The following is a 21689-nucleotide window of genomic DNA, read 5'->3' on the forward strand; positions in this document are numbered from 1 at the left end:
GTTTTCAACGGTAAACGGCCTCAGTGAACTATCTTCATTTATCCACCATCTTTGGTAGACCTACAACTAAACTGTCTGCATTTAGACAGGCAGCAACAATTATTATTATTATTTATTTATTTTTACACTAATTGGTCTTTTACACTAATTGGTCTAAAAGACCAATATCAGAATTGGGTTGCCTGTCTAAACGCAGCCATAGATGTGCTGCTTGAACGAAGCCTTAACGGGTAGGTGTACTGTGCTCTGATTGGTTAATAATGTGTGGCACATGGTATATTTTCACCTGTAGTAGCGAGGTTCTGAACAGAAGCGCGGACAGAACAGGCAACAGTTCAGATGGACTAGACCTGCGCGATTAACGGAATGTGGTGTTACTAGCACAAGCCTGTAAAATTACAGGTAAGCGAAATTATAAAACAATAGTGAATAGATTACTTGTATATTTTATTTGATATTAAACTGAATGATTCTTGAAATTAAAACAAATGTATAGCCTTCATATTTTGCTGTAAACTATTTGCATTGCTACTGTATTTTGCCAAGATTGTATGGCTACTGTTAATAAGACACAATACCATCATTTACTCATATGAGCTATATCCTAATTACAATTGCCTTTGTTAAAACATAACTGAAATAGTCCTATGGGAGTGGCAAGATCAGAAAAATACCTTGACCCTGGTGTTGAATATCAGCTAGCAAATCTTAACCTGCCTTATGACAATGAAGTGTTATTGCCCATGTTACTTTAATGCCCCCAGCGTATGTGTATGTCTGAACAATTCCTGCAACAATGTTTACAGTGCAGTTTGTCCTAAATGGATTGGGAATGACACATTTGTTTTTCATTGTGTGTCAGGTGACTCACCATCAAAGTCATACTTCTATGTCAGAAGTGGTGAGCTGAAGTAATGATTAACTAGATGATCTGTGGTCTGTCATTCTGAGGAAATGTCAGCAGGTTTTTACTCCACCTTCACAATAGTTATTAAAGCTTTGTACACGCAGTACAGCAACTGAATATACTGTGTGGTGATAACCTGCATAGATTTATTTTCCCTTCTTGTGAACCCTCAAACAATATTTTCCAAGACTTTGCTTTCAGCCATAGAGCAGGCGGATCACACACATTGGCATGCTAGGGGTATGAGGGTTCAAGTAGTTTGTCTCTCTTAGTTAAACATCTGTGAAATACATAGTACAAGACACAATGGAGGTTATTAATTTAAAATATTAAGCGCTTGGGACTGGAAGGTTCTATCTGCAAAAAGCAGATTCTGAGATAAGATAATTGACTTAAAAGTGGCGGCCGGTAGCCTAGCAGTTAGAGCCAGTAACCAAATGGTTTCTGGTTCAAATACCCGAGTTGACAAGATGAAAAATCGATCGATGTGCCATTGAGCAAGGCACTTAACAATAATTTGCTCCAGGGGTGCCATACTACTATGGCTGACCCTGTAAAACAACAAATTTCAGCACACCTATCCGGTGTATGTGACAAAAATATTTTTGCCAGTAAAGTAACAGAGTGGTTAAAAGTGTTGGGCCAGTAACCGCAAGGTTGCTGGTTCAAATCCCCTGGCTGACTAGGTGAAAAAAGTCTGTGCCCTTGAGCAAGGCGCTTAACCCTAATTGCTCCTGTATGTTGCTCTGGATGAGAGTGTCTGCTAAATGACGTGAATGTAAAAGGTTCTGTATCCTCATTGGTTTGAATGGTGTCAGCAATTTTATATTGTATTTCTTTGAATTTAACATGAATTGGGGTATTTACAGTATCATATAGGTGACAAATATGCAGGTAGAATCTTATGCACAATATCGAGAGATTAGGACTTATCTCACATCTAGTGAATCATATATTGGAACATGCTATACAGTAGGAGACTGATAACCACTGAAAAGGCATTTTATTACTTTTCTATCCAGTATCGACTGTATTGTTATTCCCCTTTAGAACACTTGTCTTTTGAACCACAATAGATGGTGTCGTGTACTATCCATTGTCTGAATGACCTGCTACTACTGCCCTGCTATTTGCATGAGATCAGTCTAGATTGTGCCAGGTTTAAAGACAACAAACGTTATCACGAACTTCACATTCAAATTCAGAGCTCAAGAGCTGAAGATTGCAGGTTGGATGTATACTTTACATAAATGCTTGTGGATAGGGGACTTAACTTCCACAGGGAAATGGCCTGGTCAGGATGGAGCACTGTAACGTGACAAAGCCTCAGCAGTGAACAGAACAGGACTGCTATTGTGTATACTGACCTACTTAGTAGCCCCACTCAGGTGTTGAAACCAGAGTAGAGGCATTTCTTATAAATCAGGTATTACTTTATTATGGTCTCAGTCAAAACACCACAAGAGCTACTTCAATATAATATTTGAGGTTTTTATCTCACATTTGTTTGTTAGTTGTGCATTCATTCACACAATATGGAAAAAGGTGTGAAGAGGGATGTTCAACAACATCGTTACCTACATTATTCTACATTTTTCAAAGACATACAGGAGAGGCTACTCTATCTATACCAACAGGTATATGGTTAAGTAGGATGCAGCGTTAAGGAGGGATATCATTTGTATTGTCTATCATTCTCGCTGAAATTGATCCTGCTGAAGGAGATTAGAGTAGCGTGCTGTAATCTGAGTCACGTGTGGCCAGGAGAGTAGTTAGCTAAGATATCGCACAGAACATTACTTAGCTACGATACCCTGTTATTCTCCACTAGCTCTGCTACCCATTCATCAGGTTCGTGTGAATCTGACTGTCATATAAAAAGGTTTAGAAAAGTGTGTGTGTGTTTTTTTTGGAATCAAATTATATTTGTTTTGCTAAGTTTTATTTGTGGACAATTAGATATAGTAATTAGAAATAGTAACGAGTGATATATTCAAAGTTCCAAGTTTAGTTAATGATTTTATTCATACATCAAGTTGTTTGTATTTTTTTTGACAGGGAAAGAACGGTTCTCCACTACCAACTTATTTTATTACCTTGGACTTGAGAAACCTTCATCTTTACAATGCCAAAGAGTGACACGTGGCCCGGTGGCGTCACCATAGGGACGATCACTGGCATGGACAGTGCGGGCAGCTGTGACAGTGTTTTCAGTATGAACTCTGGATTTGTAAGTACATTTGGTCATCCTCACATTTCTCAAGTTGTATTCCTGAACCTGCATAGGAAAGCAAGCTGTCCCAACAAGAAATAGATTTTGTGACAAATGACTGCATCTCAGAATGAACTGAATTGACAATAGCTTCAGGGATTTGTGGGGGACAGTTTGACATTTTGGCAATGAAGCCCCTTTTGGCAATGATTTGTTTGTCTTTTAAGTTGGTCTGGTGTGTCTTACAGAGTGACAATAGCCTCAAGCACCTGTCTGCTGAGGAGAGGGCATGTCTCATGTTCTTGGAGGAGACCATAGAGTCCCTAGAGACTGAGGAGGACAATGGACTGTCCAATGATGAGCCTGACTGCCTGCCCACCACCGGCAACGTGGCCACCAAGATGGCCCACCTCTCTGCCTCCATGGGCCAAAACAAGCTCAACAGTGAGTGACCTGCCCAGGAGGGAATTACATCCTCTTAAATATCAACATACCGTATTTTAGTGGTGTGCATTCATGGATTCCAAAGGAAGCCAGTCTTTCCTAAAAAATTGACCAAGAAAAAGATATACAATTATTTATCTTTCATCTCTCTGTGTTTTCATAATTTCCCTTTAATTCGGAAGAGGCTGAATGTACACTATATATACAAAAGTATGTGGACACCACTTCATATTAGTAGATTCGGCTATTTCAGCCACACCCATTGCTGACAGGTGTATAACGTTGAGCACACAGCCATGCAACCTTCATAGGTTGACTTTCAACGTGGCACCGTCAGAGGATGACACCTTTCCAACAAGTCAGTTTGTCAAATTTCTGCCCTGCTAGAGCTGCCCCAGTCAACTGTAAGTACTTGTATTGTGAAGTGGAAACGTCTAGGAGCAACAACGGCTCAGCCACGAAGTGGTAGGCCACACAAGCTTAAAAAACGTGACCACCGAGTGCTGACGCCCATAGTGGGTAAAAATTGTCTGTCCTCGTTTGCAAGACTAACTACCGAGTAACAAACTGCCTCTGGAAGCAATGGAAGCAATGTCAGCACAAGAACTGTTGGTCAGGATGAAATGGGTTTCCATGGTCGAGCAGCCGCACACAAGCCTAAGATCACCATGTGCTATGCCAAGCTTCGGCTGGAGTGATGTAAGGCTTTGGCGGATGCCAGGAGAGCGCTGCCTGCCCCAAAGCATAGTGCCAACTGTAACGTTTGGTGGATGAGGAATAATGGTCTGGGGATGCTTTTCCTGATTCTGGTTAGGCCCCTTAGTGGCAGTGAAGAGAAATCTTAACGTTACAGCATACAATGACATTCTAGATGATTCTGTGCTTCCAACTTTGTGGCAACAGTTTGGGGAAGGCCCTTTCCTGTTTCAGCATGACAATGCCCCTGTGCACAAAGCGAGGTCCATACAGGAATGGTTTGTTGAGATCGGTGTGGAAGAACTTGACTGGCCTGCACAGAGCACTGACCTCAACCCCATCGAACACCTTTGGGCTGAATTGGAACACCGACTGCAACCCAGGCCTAATCGCCAAACATCAATGCCCAACCTCACTAATGCTCTTGTGGCTGAATGGAAGCAAGTCTCCGCAGCAATGTTCCAACATCTAGTGGAAAGCTTTCCCAGAAGAGTGGAGGCTGTTATAGCAGCAAAGGGGGACCAACTCCATATTAGTAATCATGATTTTGGAATGAGATGTTCAACGAGCCGGTGTCCACATACCTTTGGTCATGCAGTGTATCACGGTCACTAGGCAAATTAACTAACAGGTTATAGAGCAAACAACACAATTATCACAACACACAGGTTGTGATATGGCTTTTTTTCCTGGCTTCCATAGTGATTTTTACCCACGCACCGCTACTGTAGTACATTCATCCATTTCAGCAGGGGGAAAAAGCATCTAATGTTCATTTTGTTTGTCTTTTAGATGTATCAAAATATCCCAGTGATGAGTACGGTTACCTGGTTCCTACTCCGTTCATCCTGGCCAACAGCACCTCCTGCATCCTGTCCAAGCCCAGGCCAGGAATACCCCCAAATAATGAGAACTCTCACCCAAAGCCCCAGGTCATTGCCTTGGACAACACGCCATCTCAGAGCCATCACCCTTGTGTACCCCCTGAGGTCAATGTTGTGGTGATACCCCCTCCATCAAAGCCCAAAGACTACCCTTGTCAGAGACCACCCCCTTCACCCAGGGGCCCTCTGTCCTATGAGGCCCTAGTGCAGCTGAGGAAGAGTGCGTCCATGAAGAGAACCCTTCAAAGTGCCACAGCTGAGACCAGAGACTGGAACAGGCAGCCCTCTTCATCAGCCGTTCCCATTGACCTGCACCATGGGAGCACACCCAGAGACCCGTCAGTCACCCCAGCCCAGGTCACACTCCCCCAAGAGCCCAGCAAGCAGAATGACAGTCCTCCAGTAGTGTTCCCAAAACCCCCCAAAATACCCTCCCACATTGCCCTGAATACCCAAAAGGTTACAGCCAACCCCACCACAGACTCCAGTGCCCCTTCCTTGAGCTCATCACCCACTGACAGGCATTTGTCGGACTCCCAAAAGGTGCGAAAGGAGGCCCTGCAGAAGCTGGGGCTCCTGAGAGACAATAATGAGTCCCAACCTAACTCTGTTACGCCACTGTGCTCCTCCAAATTTCACTATACCTGTGACCTAACTTCAGCCAGTGTGGGAGTTAAAGCTCAACCCCACGGTAACTCAACAAGAAGCCAGCCCTCATCCACCTCCCAAGGACCCAGAGAACCTAGCAGCAGGCCGGTACAAAGCAGCAGCTTCCTACATCGCTCTAGGAGTGAGGAGCAGCCCCCCATACCGCCCTCACACCTGACCAAACCCAGTGGGGTCAAAGCTGTCACCCTAGAGCATTCTGAGGTGGGGCTTGGGACCTACGTGGCCGACCACCGGAAACCTCCCCAGGGTGGACGTTGCACCCCACCTGCTCCCACCAAAGCCCCAGAGCAGGAGAAAACAACCCTCGCTGCCCAGCCAGTGTCCACCCACAAGACCCCGCACTGCCCGGGCTTCAGTGTGGTGATGGTGCCCAGCATGGGAGAAGACAGACGAGAGGCTCTTAGGAAGCTGGGGCTGCTGAAAGACTAGGCCTGGAGAGAAGGTATCTCTTCCCAGTGGTTAAATGGATACATAAAAGGGGTATCACATGGAACAGGCTCTACCACCGTAGGCAGAGAAGCAGCATAAAGAGGGAATTGAATGGATTTCTGTAAATATTTTTTAGCACTGAACGTGCTGGTTTATCAGGAAAATACCTTCTTTCTTCCTTTTCTGTCTGTAAAACCTCTTACTGCAGTTTAGTTTTCATGTCAGTTGTTTGTTAACATGATATTTGCTAATTGTTTTTAAAGGATTTTGCTGTTACAGAATCAGTCACTGCACACTTATACAGTAGATCAGAGGAATGAATGCAACAGGCTTATTCAGAGAGGTTGGGTTAAATGCAGAAGACACATTTCAGTTCATCATATTTTTGGTATAATTGCTGTGTAACAGACTGCGTTTAATTTTTTTTATACCTTTATGCAAGTCAGTTAAGAACAAATTCTTATTTTCAATGACGGCCTAGGAACAGTGTGTTAACTGCCTGTTCAGGGGCAGAACGATAGATTTTGTACCTTGTCAACTCGGGGATTTGAACTTGCAACCTTTCGGTTACTAGTCCAATGCTCTAACCACTAGGCTACCCTGCCACGTTCACGGTATGCTTGAGATGAGAACATGTATTTGACCATACATATTTTGTCTTCTCTAATGCATATTTGTTTTTGGTCCATATCTCTAAAGGCCATATATGCAATTGTGTTAGGGTCCATTGTACCTTTGAGAGGACATTTGAGAGGGCTTTTCAATGATATTACTTATGGGGGTGTGACTTCATTTTTTTTCTGCCTGGTTCTTCAAAAACGGCAACCATCACAATCAGCACATTTTATAGTAAGGGTAGCATTTTTGTGATTTTGATATTCAAATAGTTTCTAATAGGTACATTTCTTCACATTAAATAAGATATTGTTAATAAAGTGGACATCAAGATGCGCTGTTTTTCACGTACTGTCCCCATTTACTGTAATGTTTTTTAAATTTTTTAATTGACTATAAACAGAGTCCCAAAGAAACATTTATTCACCCAAAACACCTTTCCACCTGCCTTACCTTTCTCCCCCTCGATGCACCCTCCTCTCTTACAGACTATTCATTTTACACATGCCACTTTCGCAATGAGAAAGCCTACTCAGCTATCTGTGTGTTATCAGATTATCTTGGACTGCACCTCTATGAACTTGTCCTACTGAACAGACCGACCAGTGCTTTCTTTTTTGTGCTGGTCATTCTTGATGTCCAAAGAACCCTTTCTTTTCATTTAACGGTATAAGAGAAAGGTCAGTATCTTATATATTGTTGGAATGCTCTCTGGTAATTATCATATCATCAGTGGAACCAATGCAGTTCTCTCTCAGTGAGGTATTATTATAGTGGAGCCGTATCCATGTCTGAGCCGAGTACTTTGCATACGATGGTGTCACATCTCGCAACTGAAAGAACCGCGGTCGGTCAAGTCGTATTGAACAATAGATGAAAAAAATCTAGCCATTGCCTAAGTGGGAAACACGATACGGAGAAAGAAGAGATGGTTTGATTCATCGATATTCAGATGAAAGGGACACACAACCCTGAATGATTTTCCATTGTGATGGTAATGTACGTGGTTAGGGACATTACCTTAAATGTCATATTCAGAATTGTCAGAGGTACTGGAATTTGTCATTTTCTGGAATGCTAAATACATTTTTTTGCCAAGGAAGCTTGGCTCAGATTCCTTGTAAAAACCAATTCAAGTTGGCTGTGTCACTCAGCTCCCTGGAGATCACAAGGTCGCTCCACACTTGTCTTGTTTGCAGACAACAGGAAGGTTTGTCTTTGACACATCTTTTCAGAGGCCAGGAAACCGGAGGCTAACCTACACGGTCATCTGTGGCCTGTTAACACTCTGCTAATATGACAACACCACCCTGGCCGCAGAGCACTAGTTGAGTCATCCATCTGATGTCACATTGAAACTGGTCTAACATGTTTGGCTCTCGGATCTAATTTCTTCCCTGATGGTGAAGATGACCTTCCTATTACTGATGCTCACAGCTAAATATTTTACAAACAGACACATTCTGTGAAGTGATTGAGAACTAGACATGAAATGAACAAGATCTACAGAAAATATATTGTATTAACAGTTCATCCAAAAACCACAACAGTGATAAATAATACATTCAGGGTTGGATAAACCATATCACAGCATTAAGAGTCAGTGCAAGCACTATGGTGTGTGGCATTAGGTAGTAGCATAATGTTAGCTAACATTTAAAAAGGTACTAAAAAACAAACACACCAGTAACATCACATTGCCAGACCAAGTGTCCATGTAAATGTGACATTATATTGCCGGTTAGCAAAAGTTCAATAGTTCACCAACACCACAGGGTCAATCACAGTGAATTAACAAAATACTCTACCAAAACAAGTCAACAAATAGTGAGGTCTCTAGGAGTCAAAAAGGGTGGCAGGTAAAAATTGAGAGGTTGCAGAAGAGTTCCCCTCTAGCCCAGCTCTCTCAGTTCCCCTCATAGGGGATGTGCGTTTTGCTTTTCTTCCTCTTCACCTTGCCATTGGATGGGGTGATCCCCAGTGACTCGAGGCGGAAGGGGCGAGGGAGGAGGGATTCAGTGCTGAGTGAGGGGCCGATGTTGGAGCCGCTGGAGGTCAGGTGAGGCGTCCCGTTCCCCTGGGGTGCTGAGTGAACTGCTGCAGGGGAAGAGGTCATCAGTGGGACAACAGCAAATATAGGGCAAAGGATCTGTTGAAGTTAAGTGGATAGCAGGCTAGATCTTTTTAATGTTTCCAGTAACTGACTTGGACCCTTATAAAACAATTGTATACTAGCAAGCAGTACGTTGGTATTATATGTGGTGCTATAATTGTCACATTTTATTTGAATGTTCATTCCAAAAGTATCTGAATTGTATTATTTTCTTATCATTTCAGGCACCTCCCCCTTCGACCTGCACACCTTATTAAATACCAATTCATAGTTTGCCTTTTTTTATGTTAACATTAACTACACCTCAGTCACAGTTGTGCTTCTACATCTGCATTGCTTGCTGATTGTTTTTTTTTTGCCCTCTGCAGTTTTCTATAAGAAAAAAACCCTATCCATGTATAACATTTACAGTAAGAGCAGTGAAAATGCACTGGGCTGGGCGAGGCTAACATAGTTTATTTGTGTAAATACAGTGAGCAGATCTGCTCTCCCTCCTGTAGCCTGGGCTGTGGGGTCAGGGGAAGGGCCTGTAGCGCCTGGTCTTACCCAGTCCCTTCAGTGGCTCACCGCCCAGCAGCTGGTTGGCTCTCTTAGGCTTGAAGTAGTTGCTGGCGAAGTTCTCGCTGTCGCTGCGGTTCAACATCTCCTTATATCGGTCCTCATCATCCTGCACAAAACATAGGCAACAATGAGAGACCATAGACATTTTATGTTTTAATTATCATATCCCATATGGAACGTTTTTAAAAAGATGAGTACCCACCTGAAAGGACTCTCCTGTGTCAGCCACTGAGCTCCTGCGTACAGAGAGCCTCTGAGCTGAAGGAGCTACTGCTGAAAGAGAGACGGGACAGAGGATCCATGCAATCTCAACATATAAATCTACACAAAAAGTCCATCCACTAAAAATGTGAACATTAATCCTATCTTCAAAGAAATCCTCACAACATAATTTCTCCCTGTCCTACACTCACCTGATGGCAGGGCCATTTTCTGCACCACCACCTCAGGCAGCCTCCAGGTGGCACCGTCTTCATCCCAGGTGGCCTCCTTCCGCAGGCGGTCCAGGTTGCTGTAGTTGCAGTCACGGCGGACCAGAGGGGCCATGCGCTCCAGCAGTGCCTGCAGCAAATGGCCCTCCCTCTCCAGCCTGCGGACGGTGGCCAGGTAGTCGTTTCTCTCTAGTTCAAACTCTGCCTGCAGGTCCCGGATCTCCAGCTTGGCCGCCTTCAGCTGTGAAATCACATCAGGAGAACACCACTTAAAACTAGACCATACAGGCTTAGGTTTACTCTTTAACCTTATATCTATATCACAGTTCATAATGTATTCTTAACAGAATCAGCAATCAGAATCAATAATAAAAATGTGCGTAAGAAATCTAGTACAGGAACATGCGTGCTAGTAGATAAATCATTCATCTGGCATTTATTTGCCATGAAGATGTCCCACCTTGCCCTGGGTGTTCTCTAGGAGCCGACTCTTAGCATGGACCTCCTCCTGGATGGAATCGTAGACATTGAGCATCACATTGTCACTCTCCTCACGGTTCTCTGCCAGGGCCTCAATCAGCTGCTTCTTCCTCTGGTCTGCCAGGGTCTTCCTCTGTCGGTGTCTCTGCTGTAACTCCTTGTTCCGAGCCTGCTCCCCTCCCACCACTTCCTGCTCCAACTGCTGCAGCCTGGAGACAAGACAGGGCACCATGTCACACCACTGGACATGATGTTATACAAAGGGTATATTGTGGGTGTGTGGTCACTCACCTCTCGAGGACATGCTTCTGGTCCAGAGGGCCTGGGGTGCCAATGGGAGGGGAGTCCGCATTCTCCTCCCCCTCAGACTCTGTCTGGACACTGGTCACCTGGCGAGATGTCTGTGTCTGGCTCACCTACAAGAAGAGAAGTTACACACGTCATTAAAGGGACCGCTCCATTCTGATGTGTACTTCTACAAAATGCATGCATAACCTGTTATCCACAAGTACTGGGAACTTGAGGCATGTGTACCTTGGCCAGGGCTGGTTCCAAATCCGCATGCTCATGTGGGGCAGCAGTGACACAGCATGATTCCTCCTCAAGAGCTTGTTTCATAAGAATGGAGATCTCTGACTCTAGGCAATGAGAAAACAAGGCATAGTATCAAGTACTAGAGCAACATCTATACACTTGAGTGCCAAAGGTATTATCTTAATAAAATATCTTATTAAAATCCTTGGCTATGGTTGTCTAACGGTGTGATAATGAATTGGTTGGTTATTCTAATGTAGACAGGGATGTTGTAACGGTACCAGCCGTGGTAATATAGTGCCCTCTGCTGGCCCTAGACTTCTCTAGACTGGACAGCTTGGTCTCATATGAAGAGCGCAGAACAGCTATGTCCTCCTGTAGCTTGGCCTTGGACTCCTGCTCAGCGTTATACTCAGCCTGAAGCCTGGCCAGCTTCTCCTCGTATTCCTGGAGGTCACAAATAGGTCAGTTCATCTACCCCTCCCACTCAACAGCCTCTCAGTCGTCAACTAACCCAGTGGAAGAGTACCCTACCCACCTCTTTAATCTTCTCCTTCTCCCCCTCAGTACTGCTAGACTGTGGCCTTGATGGACCAGCAGAAGGCCCCGCAGACAACTGACCAGCCAGAAGCGCTGATGAAAATGGTACAATTGAGAATAATCCAATTTTAGACTAGACATAATAACCTAGCAGTTTGATCTTCTATGTGAAAACTCTTACTCTCAATGGTAAGACAAAGTGTGGAGAAAAACATGGTTCTCACATGACAGGTTGCCACTGCCCAGCTGGCCAGAGATGAGGGCGCGTAGTTGCTTGATTTCCTCCTGATACTCTCGGAGCAGGGCATCCTTGGGGTCCTCATTGATGCGGGGCCTGTTCTGGATGTTCTTGGCCCTGTTGGCGTAGCGCAGGGTGCTCAGGCTCTCCTCATAGTTGTTGTCTGCAGGCGAGAGGCAGGCCACCATCAGGGTGCGAGTGTTCCCTCCCAGGGAGTCTTGCAGCAGCCGGGTCAGTTTGGAGTCTCGGTAGGGAATGTGTTTGGAGCGGCCATCCACCAGGGCAGAGATGACGTTGCCCAGAGCCGACAGGGACAGGTTGATCTTGGTGGCCTCACGGAGCCGCTCCCCGGTGGCACCAGTCTTAGACTGCCTCTCACTGCCTGCAAGGTCCACCAGGTTCAGTTTTCCAGCACGCAGGTGGTCCTCGCCAGCTGAATCTGAGACCACAGGACACAGACAGTGAATGTTTGGCCTCAAAGCCAAGTGCTAACACAGACAAGAACACGCATTATGGTTGAGTTAGCTGTCATAATCTGCCGTACTAGTTCCTCTCCCTTCTTTTGGACCCTGAGATCTAGATGCAGTGTGTATGCAGTGCATTCAGAAAGTATTCAGACCCCTTCTCCTTTTCCACATTTTGTTACATTACAGCCTTATTCTAAATGTGATTAAATTAACTTTTTCCTCATCAATCTACACACAATGCCCCATAATGACAAAGCGAAAACCATTTTTGCAAATGTTATAAAATAAAAAACAGAAATACCTTATGTAAATAAGTATTCAGATCCTTTGCTATGAGGCTCAAAATTGAGCTCAGGTGCATCCTGTTTCCATTGATCACCCTTGAGATGTTTCCACAACTTGATTGGCGTCCGTCCACCTGTGGTAAATTCCATTGATTGGACATGATTTGGAATGACACAAACCTGTCTATATACGCTCCCACAGTTGACAGTGCATGTCAAAGCAAAAACTATGCCATGAGGATGAAGGAATTGTCCAAAGACCCCCGAGACAGGAGTGTGTCAAGGCACAGATCTGGGGAAGGGTACTGGAGCACTGAAGGTCCCCAAGAACACAGTGGCCTCCATCATTCTTAAATGGAAGAAGTTTGGAACCACCGAGACTCTTCCTTGAGCTGGCTGCCCAGCCAAACTGAGCAATCGGGGAGAAGGGCCTGAGTCAGGGAGGTGACCAAGAACCCGATGGTCACTCTGACAGTGCTCCAGAGGGACAACCATCTCTGCAGCAGTTCACCAATCAGGCCTTTCTGGATAGTGACCAAACGGAAGCCACTCCTCAGTAAAATCGCTGCCAAAGGGGCTTCAACAAAGCACTGAGTAAAGGGTCTGAATACTTATGTAAAATTTCACTTTTGTATTTTTTTTACAAGTTTGCAAAAATGTCTAAAAACATGTTTTTACTTTGTCACTACAGGGTATTTATTGTATGTCGATTGATGAGGGGAAAAAACTATTTCATCAATTTTAGAATAAGTCTTTAACATAACAAAATGTTGAAAAAGTCAAGGGGACTGAATACTTTCCAAATGCACTGTATATAAGGTTTAGCTTGTCAATCATGGTGTACATCATTGGCAGCTAACAGCTGAATTGCAGCCCATAGGGTGGGAGTCGGAAGTTTAAAAACACTTATTATGGAGTCATTAAAATTTGTTTTCAACCACTCCACAAATTTCTTGTGAACAAACAATAGTTATGGCAAGTCGGTTAGGACATCTACTTCGTGCATGACAAAAGTAATTTTTGCATGACAAAAGTAATTTTTCCAACAATTGTTTACAGACAGATTATTTAACTTATAATTCACTGTATCACAATTCCAGTGGGTCAGAAGTTTACATACACTAAGTTGACTGTGCCTTTAAACTGCTTGGAAAATTCCAGAAAATTATGTCATGGCTTTAGAAGCTTCTGATAGGCTAATTGACATCATTTGAGTCATTTGGAGGTGTACCTGTGGATGCATTTCAAGGCCTACCTTCAAACTATGTGCCTCTTTGCTTGACATCATGGGAAAATCAAAAGAAATCAGCCAAGACCTCAGAAAAATAATTGTAGACCTCCACAAGTCTGGTTCATCCTTGGGAGCAATTTCCAAACGCCTGAAGGTACCATGTTCATCTGTACAAACAATAGTATGCAAGCATAAACACCATGGGACCACGCAGCCGTCATACCACTCAGGAAGGAGACGTGTTCTGTCTCCTAGAGATGAACGTACTTTGGTGTGAAAAGTGCAAATCAATCCCAGAATAACAGCAAAGAACCTTCTGAAGACGCTGGAGGAAACAGGTACAAAAGTATCTATATCCACAGTAAAACGAGTCCTATATCAACATAACCTGAAAGGCCGCTCAGCAAGGAAGAAGCCACTGCTCCAAAACCGCCATAAAAAAGCCAGACTACAGTTTGCAACTGCACATGGGGACAAAGATCATACTTTTTGGAGAAATGTCCTCTGGTCCGATGAAACAAAAATAGAACTGTTCGGTCATAATGACGATCTTTATGTTTGGAGGAAAAAGGGGGAGGCTTGCAAGCCGAAGAACACCATCCAAACCGTGAAGCACGGGGGTGGCAGCATCATGTTGTGGGTGTGCTTTGCTGCAGGAGGGATTGGTGCACTTCACAAAATAGATGGCATCATGAGGAAAGAAAATTATGTGGATATATTGAAGCAACATCTCAAGACATCAGTCAGGAAGGTAAAGCTTGGTCGCAAATGTGTCTTCCAAATGGACAATGACGACAGGCATACTTCCAAAGTTGTGGCAAAAGGGCTTAAGGACAACAAAGTCAAGGTATTGGAGTGGCCATCACAAAGCCCTGACCTCAATCCTGTAGAAAATGTGTGGGGAGAACTGAAAAAGCTTGTGCGAGCAAGAAGGCCTACAAACCTGACTCAGTTACAGCTCTGTCAGGAGGAATGGGCCAAAATTCACCCAACTTATTGTGGGAAGCTTGTGGAAGGCTACCCGAAACATTTGACCCAAGTTAAACAATTTAAAGGCAATGCTACCAAATTCTAATTGAGTTTATGTAAACTTCTGACCCACTGGGAATGTGATGACAGAAATAAAGCTGAAATAAATCATTCTCTCTAATATTATTTCATTTCACATTCTTAAAATAAAGTGGTGATCCTAACTGACCTAAGCCAGGGACTTTTTAGTAGGATTAAATGTCAGGAATTGTGAAAAACTGAGTTTAAATGTATTTGGCTAAGGTGTATGTAAACTTCCGACTTCAACTGTATGGAAATATACAGTACCAGTCAAAAGTTTGGACACACCTACTCATTCCAGGGTTTTTCTTTATTTTTACTATTTTCTACATTGTAGAATAATAGTGAAGACATCAAAACTATGAAATAACACATTTGGAATCATGTAGTAATCAAAAAAGTGTTAATCAAATCAAAAGTCAATCTGGAAAATGTCAAGAGCTTTTAAAGTTTTTTCAAGTTCAGTCGCGATGATGAAACTGGCTCCCATGAGGACCGCCACGGGAAAGGAAGACCCAGAGTTACCTCTGTCACATAGGATAAGTTCGAGTTAACTGCACTTCAGACTGCAGCCCAAATAAATGCTTCACAGCATTCAAGTAACAGACACATCTCAACATCAACTGTTCAGAGGAGACTGCGTGAATCAGGCCTTCATGGTCAAATTTTTGGAAAGAAACCACTAATAAAGGACAGCAATAATAAGAAGAGACTTGCTTGGGCCAAGAAACACAAGCAATGGACATTAGACCGGTGGAAATCTGTCCTTTAGTCTGATGAGTCTGAATAAGAGATTTTAGGTTCCAACCGCCATGTCTTTGTGAGATGCAGAGAAGGTGAGCGGATGACCTCCGCGTGTGTGGTTCCTACCATGAAGCATGGAGGAGGAGGTGTGATGGTGCTTTGCTGGTGACACTGTCTGTTATGTATTTAGAATTCAAGGCACACTTAACCAGCATGGCTACCACTGCATTCTGCAGCGATACGCCATCCCATCTGGTTTGCGCTTTGTAGGACTATCCTTTGTTTTTCAACAGGAAAATGATCCAACACACCTCCAGGCTGTGTAAGGGCTATTTGACCAAGAAGGAGAGTGATGGAGTGCTCCATCAGATGACCTGGTCTCCACAAACGACCGACCTCAACCCAAATGAGATGGTTTGGGATGAGTTGGACCGCAGAGTGAAGGAAAAGCAGCCAATATGTGCTCAGCATATGTGGGAACTCCTTCAAGACTGTTGGAAAAGCGTTCCAGGTGAAGCTGGTTGAGGGAATGCCAAAAGTGCAAAGCTTTTATCAGCAAAGGGTGGCTACTTTGAAAAATCTAAAACATAAAATATATTTGGTTATGTTTAACACTTTTTTGGTTAGTACATGATTCCATCTGTCTTATTTTATAGTTTTGATGTCATCACTATTATTCTACAATGTAGAAAATAGTAAAAAATTAAGAAAAACCCTTGAATGAGTAGGTGTGTCCAAACTTTTGATTGGTACTGTAGCTAAATTAACAAATTAAGAAATGTGATAGTTAATAGTCATTGAGAGAGGGAGGGAATATCATGTCACATCCAGGGGGAAGCCTTTGAGACTAGGTCAGAGTAAAAGACATGTCCTCTGAGAGTAATTGAACAAGGCACCTTGCAGCAACTGGTCTCCATTGGTAGTTCGCCAGCTACTCCTCGATCACAACCAATATGCAGAATATTATGTTATGTACACTGAGTGTACAAAACATTAGGAACACCTTCCTAATTTTGAGTTGCATCCCCTTTTGCACTCAGAACAACCTCAATTCGTCAGGGCATGGACTCCACAAGGTGTCGAAAAATGGATGCTGCCCCATGTTGATGCTGATGCTTTTCACAGTTGTGTCAAGTTGGCTGGCGGTCCTTTGGGTGGTGGACCATTCTTGACACACATGGGAAACTGTTGAGCATGAAAAACCTACCAGCTTTGCAGTTCTTGACACAATGAAACCGGTGTGCCTGGCAGCTGCTACCATACCTGTTCAAAGGCGCTTAAATCTTTTGTCTTGCCCATTCATCCTCTGAATGGCACATATACACACATATATACACATCCTTCTTTAACTGGTCTCCTCCCCTTCATCTACACTGATTGAAGTGGATTTAACAAGTGATTTAAGAGATCATAGGTTTCACCTGTTCAGTCTCATGGAAAGAGCCAATGTTCCTAATGTTTCACTCACTGAACAGTTTATTAGGTACACTAATCTAGTACTGGGTCGGACCCCCCTTAACTCATAACATGATGCAGCCACCACTATGCTTGAAAATATGGAGAATGGTACTCAGTAATGTGTTGTATTGGAATTGTATTGGAATTGCCCCAAACATAACACTTGTTATACCATGAAATTGTTGAATACTCCTTTCTGATTAGCTTGAAGGGCATTCTAGGGCGTGCATTATTTCCCACAGTAGAATTGAATGGCTATAGTTAATTTTTACATGTTTTGTTTGAGCTGCTTTTGAAAGCAAGTCGGATTGAAAACAGTATTGGTATTGTTGAATTTGGATTTTCATTAATAGCAAGCTAGGACTGATGGTTTGTTTAGCTAAACTAACAAGTCTCTTTGTTTGGTTACCACAGCAACTAGTACTTTAGCTATCTAGTAAACTTGCTAGCTACTTCAATGGACTTTGAACACATTTTCTACAGGCAAATGAACACATTTCTAGTGGCAAATGTGTTAATGGTATAAAAGGGATAATCAACTCGGGGCTCTATGTGTTCCCTGGAAAATAATGCAACTCCTTGGAAGCTCAGTTCCTCTCCGCTTGCGCGTCATGGAACACACCTTCCACGTCATGGAACACACCTTCCACATCGTTCATTCTTTTCCATAGAACGCATAGGTTAGTATTGTGGAGTAACTATAATGTCGTTGAGACATCCTCAGTTTTTTCCTACCATTAAACTCTGTAATGGTTTTAAAGTCACCATTAGCAAAATGGTGATATCCCTGAGACGTTTTCTTCCTCTCCGTCACCTGAGTTAAGAAAGACACCCTGTATCTTTGTAGTGACTGGGTGTATTGATACACCATCTAAAGTGTAAATAATAACTACACAATGCTCAAAGGGACATTCAATGTCAGCTTCTTTTACCCATCTACCAATAGGTGCCCTTTGTGAGGCATTGGAAAACCTCCCTGGTCTTTGTGGTTGAATCTGTGTTTGAAATTCACTGCTTGACTGAGGAACCTTACAGATAATTGTATGTGTGGGGTACAGAGATTAGGTACTCATTAAAAAAATAATGTTAAACACTATTATTGCACACAGAGTGAGTCCATGCAACTTATTGTTACTTGTTTTGCAAATGTTTACTGCTGAACTTATTGAGGATTGACATAACAAAGGGGTTGAATACTTATTGACTCAAGACATTTCATCTTTTCATTTGTTATTCATTTGTAAAAATGTGTGTACATTTTTTCCCCACTATGACATTATGGGGTATTGTGTGTAGGCCAGTGACCAAAAATCAAAATTTTATCCATTTTAAATTCAGGCTGTAACAACAAAATGTGGGAAAAGTCAAGGGGTGTGAATACTTTTCTGAAGGCTCTGTATATGGTTTTTGAGGTTATTTATGCAGCTGATAGGTCTGTTTTAGTTCCATGGATTGCAAAGAGACAGAAATATGACTCAACATTCCAGCCTCCTCACTAGTTTCTGTTTAACTCACTGAATATGTGTGTATTAGTGACACATCTGTAGAGGCAGGTTGTGAATGACTGAGTTTGTGTGTGTTGATGCACATACAGAGGGGTGATCTCACCTGTGTTGCAGATCTCCATGTGAATGGTAAAGATTGAGTGGGAGCGGGAGGAGTCCTTGTTCATCAGGGTGTAGCCCACAGATCGATTCCCCCAGCCCTGCACCATAATGCGCTCACACTCCCCCACGCTGTGCACTGTGTGCAAGGAGAGGTCTCGCACATATACACCATGCTCTGGGTGCTCCTTCAGCTGACATCCGCCAACAAGCACATGCACACAAACAACAAACCTGTCATCATATGAGGACACATTAACAAACTCACAAACAGGCACACACTTCCCTGTCCTATTCTTAAGTCGCAAAGGTAACAACCATTGTGCCGGAAATACAAATGCCCACCGCACAATGAAGCGGTTCCTTTCCTATCATCCCATGGCAAGAAACAACCTCTATGTCAGAAACATAAATGTGCACTACTTAAAAAATGAATACCCCTCTAATATTCTGGTACTATGCTTTCTTACCTCCATTTTCTGTTTGGTGTCATTTCCCAAAAGGTCTCGGATTTCTTCATTGTAGATCTCTAAGTAGGAAGCCCTCACCAGGAACTTTGTATTTTCTGCACACTATCTTACACAGAAGACAACTAATGAATAAGAACCTATTCTTGAGAGGAAACACTTGACAATGAAGCACATTCATGTGACCTACAGTAATACAACCTGGCCACTCAAATAGGCCCTGTCAGTCATACAAAGGCCTTGTCTGAGGTCAGCTTTTCCAACCACAGCAATTCTAAAATAATGATCCCCACCAACTTATCCTTGGTGGCATTACAATATTGAAGGTGAAGACTGTACCTGAATGCTCTCAAAGATGTGCTCAAAGGCCCTTGGGATGACCCCTCTCTGGGCTGCTGGCTCAGATACCCCCTGCATGGTGAAGGACTTGCCACTTCCAGTCTGGCCATATGCAAAAATTGTTCCATTGTACCCTTCAGTCACCCCCTGTCAGTAGAAAGAACAGTCTGTTTGCATCAACCATCACATTTTCATTACATTCAGTGCAAAGACAAATTTACATGCTTGTAGACCTTTTTAAGCAATATATGCCGATATGCTTACAATTAATTTCAGCAGTAGATTGATAGCAGCCTCTTCTCTAAATGATGAGCTCCAAGGTCATTAGCAAGGGGATATACTGTATCTTAGGTGGCAGTGGCACACTTGGTTTCCTAGCTGTGACATGTATTTCGTTTCACATCTCTACTGGAGGTGTCCAATAACCCAAGAGCTGGTGCTTCTGCTTGAAATCCACCAAAATCAAGTTGTGGAAATGTAGTAGGATTTATTGTAGGCCTACCTCAACCAAAGGGTAGGCGATCTCGTTGTACATCTGCTCAGTGGTTTGGCCAATGAAGTAGGTTCCATCAAAGGTGAATTGTTTTGGTGGCTCCTCCTTCGCCCCTGGCTTCTTGATCAAACACTGACACCTACTCGTCTCTACTGATACTACCATCTTACAATTCAGGATTTGCTCCCTATCATTCATCGGCCGACACCTGACCACTACCTTCACTGCCTCTGAAGCCATTTTTGCCTCTGTCTTCTTGGTATGTCTGATATCAGGCAAGCACTGGTGACAAGTTAGCAAGGCAGTCTGACACCAATGTTTGTCTATAAGAATTATCTCTTGATATTGGCTACAAACGTCAATATCATCATTGATATTATTGGCTACCAATGTCAATATCAATCATCAGTTGTTGAATCCATTTCAGGCATTGTGCAAGCTAACGGCAAGAAACAATAATTGTCGTTACAATAGTTTAGATTACTGTTCATTTGTAGCTAAACAATTAATCTCACTGGCAGCTATGACATACTTCATCCAGCTGACATACTATCTGATCAAAATAGTGAAGTCTAACATCAACCTGTTGATCTGGTCACAGAAGCAGGATAGCAAATCAGCATGATATAGTCAGTAGCTAAACTAGCTATTTCACATTGACCAAGTACCAAAGCAAACACAACCTGTAACATTACCGACGTTAGCTGACATATCAGGCCGCTTGTCGGTTGGATTGGCAGATGACATGTCCTTCAATGAATACAATCCGTGCACAAAAACAAAACAAAACTGCTAAACAGAGACTATTAGATCGCCCGCTCGCTCTGTCTGTCTGTCTTCCCACGGCGTTCCAAGTTGCTAGGCAACCACACACTTCTGCGATCAAAGCACGTCATGTTATAAGTGCCCAGAAGAATCGTCCAATCTTCCAAATCTACCCAAACAACAGATTTAGATCAAGTTCATAGAAATATGTGTTAATTTATGCATATGTACAGTACCCGTCACACCTACGTTCTACATTGTAGAAAAAAAAATAGTGAATACATCAAAACTATAAAATAACACATATGGAATCATGTACCAACCAAAAAAGTGTTAAACAAATCCAAATATATTTTAGATTTTTCTAAGTAGCTGCCCTTTGCCTTGATGACAGCTTTGCACACTCTTGGCATTCTCCCAACCAGCTTCATGAGGAATGCTTTTCTAACAGTCTTGAAGGAGTTCTCACATATGCATATGCATATGCTGAGTACTTTTGGCTGCTTTTCCTTCACTCTGCGGTCCAACTCATCCCAAACCATCATCTCAATTGGGTTGAGGTCAGGTGACTGTGGAGGCCAGGTCATCTGATGCAGCACTCCATCACTCTCCTTCTTGATTATATAGCCTTTACACAGACTGGAGGTGGGTTTTTGGTCATTGTCCTGTTGAAAACAAATGATAGTCCCACTAAGCGCAAACCAGATGGGATGGCGTATTGCTGAGGATTGCTGTGGTAACCATACTGGTTAAGTGTGCCTTGAATTCTAAGTAAATCACTGACAGTGTCACCCCCACACCATAGTAGTGGTTTATTTGCAGCAATTCTACCATGAAGGCCTGATTCACGCAGTCTCCTCTGAACAGTTGATGTTGAGATATTTTTTGCCACCGTTGTAAGCCTGCCACACACACACTATACGATACCTTTAATAAACATGTGGGTTTTTTTCACAACCCGGCTCGTGGGAAGTGGCTCTTATAGGACCAGGGCATTAATAATATAATAATTTTGCTCTTTATTTAACAATCTT

The 21689-nt window shown here is 43.0% G+C and overlaps 2 protein-coding genes across 4 annotated transcripts; one reads left to right on the plus strand and one right to left on the minus strand.

Moving 5' to 3' along the window:
* The first annotated feature begins 313 nt into the window (after positions 1–313).
* LOC112255471 (specifically androgen-regulated gene protein) lies at positions 314–7198 on the plus strand. Its single transcript, XM_024428451.2, has 4 exons — positions 314–402; positions 2966–3137; positions 3368–3563; positions 5052–7198. The coding sequence occupies exons 2-4, from the start codon at positions 3033–3035 to the stop codon at positions 6239–6241; spliced, it is 1491 nt and encodes a 496-aa protein (XP_024284219.1). The 5' UTR covers positions 314–402; positions 2966–3032; the 3' UTR covers positions 6242–7198.
* Positions 7199–8360: 1162 nt separating this feature from the next.
* Positions 8361–20950, minus strand: kif17 (kinesin family member 17). Of its 3 annotated transcripts, none has more exons than XM_024427093.2 (14): positions 19900–20950; positions 19398–19544; positions 19062–19163; positions 18596–18785; positions 11740–12192; positions 11514–11608; positions 11257–11422; positions 10976–11079; positions 10733–10857; positions 10422–10650; positions 9944–10202; positions 9733–9800; positions 9516–9636; positions 8361–8953 (listed from the first exon to the last, which is right to left on the minus strand). In XM_024427093.2, the coding sequence occupies exons 1-14, from the start codon at positions 20128–20130 to the stop codon at positions 8763–8765; spliced, it is 2481 nt and encodes an 826-aa protein (XP_024282861.1). In that variant the 5' UTR covers positions 20131–20950; the 3' UTR covers positions 8361–8762. The 3 variants fall into 3 exon arrangements, with proteins under 3 accessions (XP_024282861.1, XP_024282860.1, XP_024282862.1); XM_024427092.2 differs by having other exon boundaries at positions 9733–9803; XM_024427094.2 differs by having other exon boundaries at positions 9733–9803; positions 19662–20024.
* Between the last annotated feature and the right edge of the window lie 739 nt (positions 20951–21689).

Source organism: Oncorhynchus tshawytscha, linkage group LG07, assembly GCF_018296145.1.
Source record: "Oncorhynchus tshawytscha isolate Ot180627B linkage group LG07, Otsh_v2.0, whole genome shotgun sequence".
Taxonomy (NCBI): domain Eukaryota; kingdom Metazoa; phylum Chordata; class Actinopteri; order Salmoniformes; family Salmonidae; genus Oncorhynchus; species Oncorhynchus tshawytscha.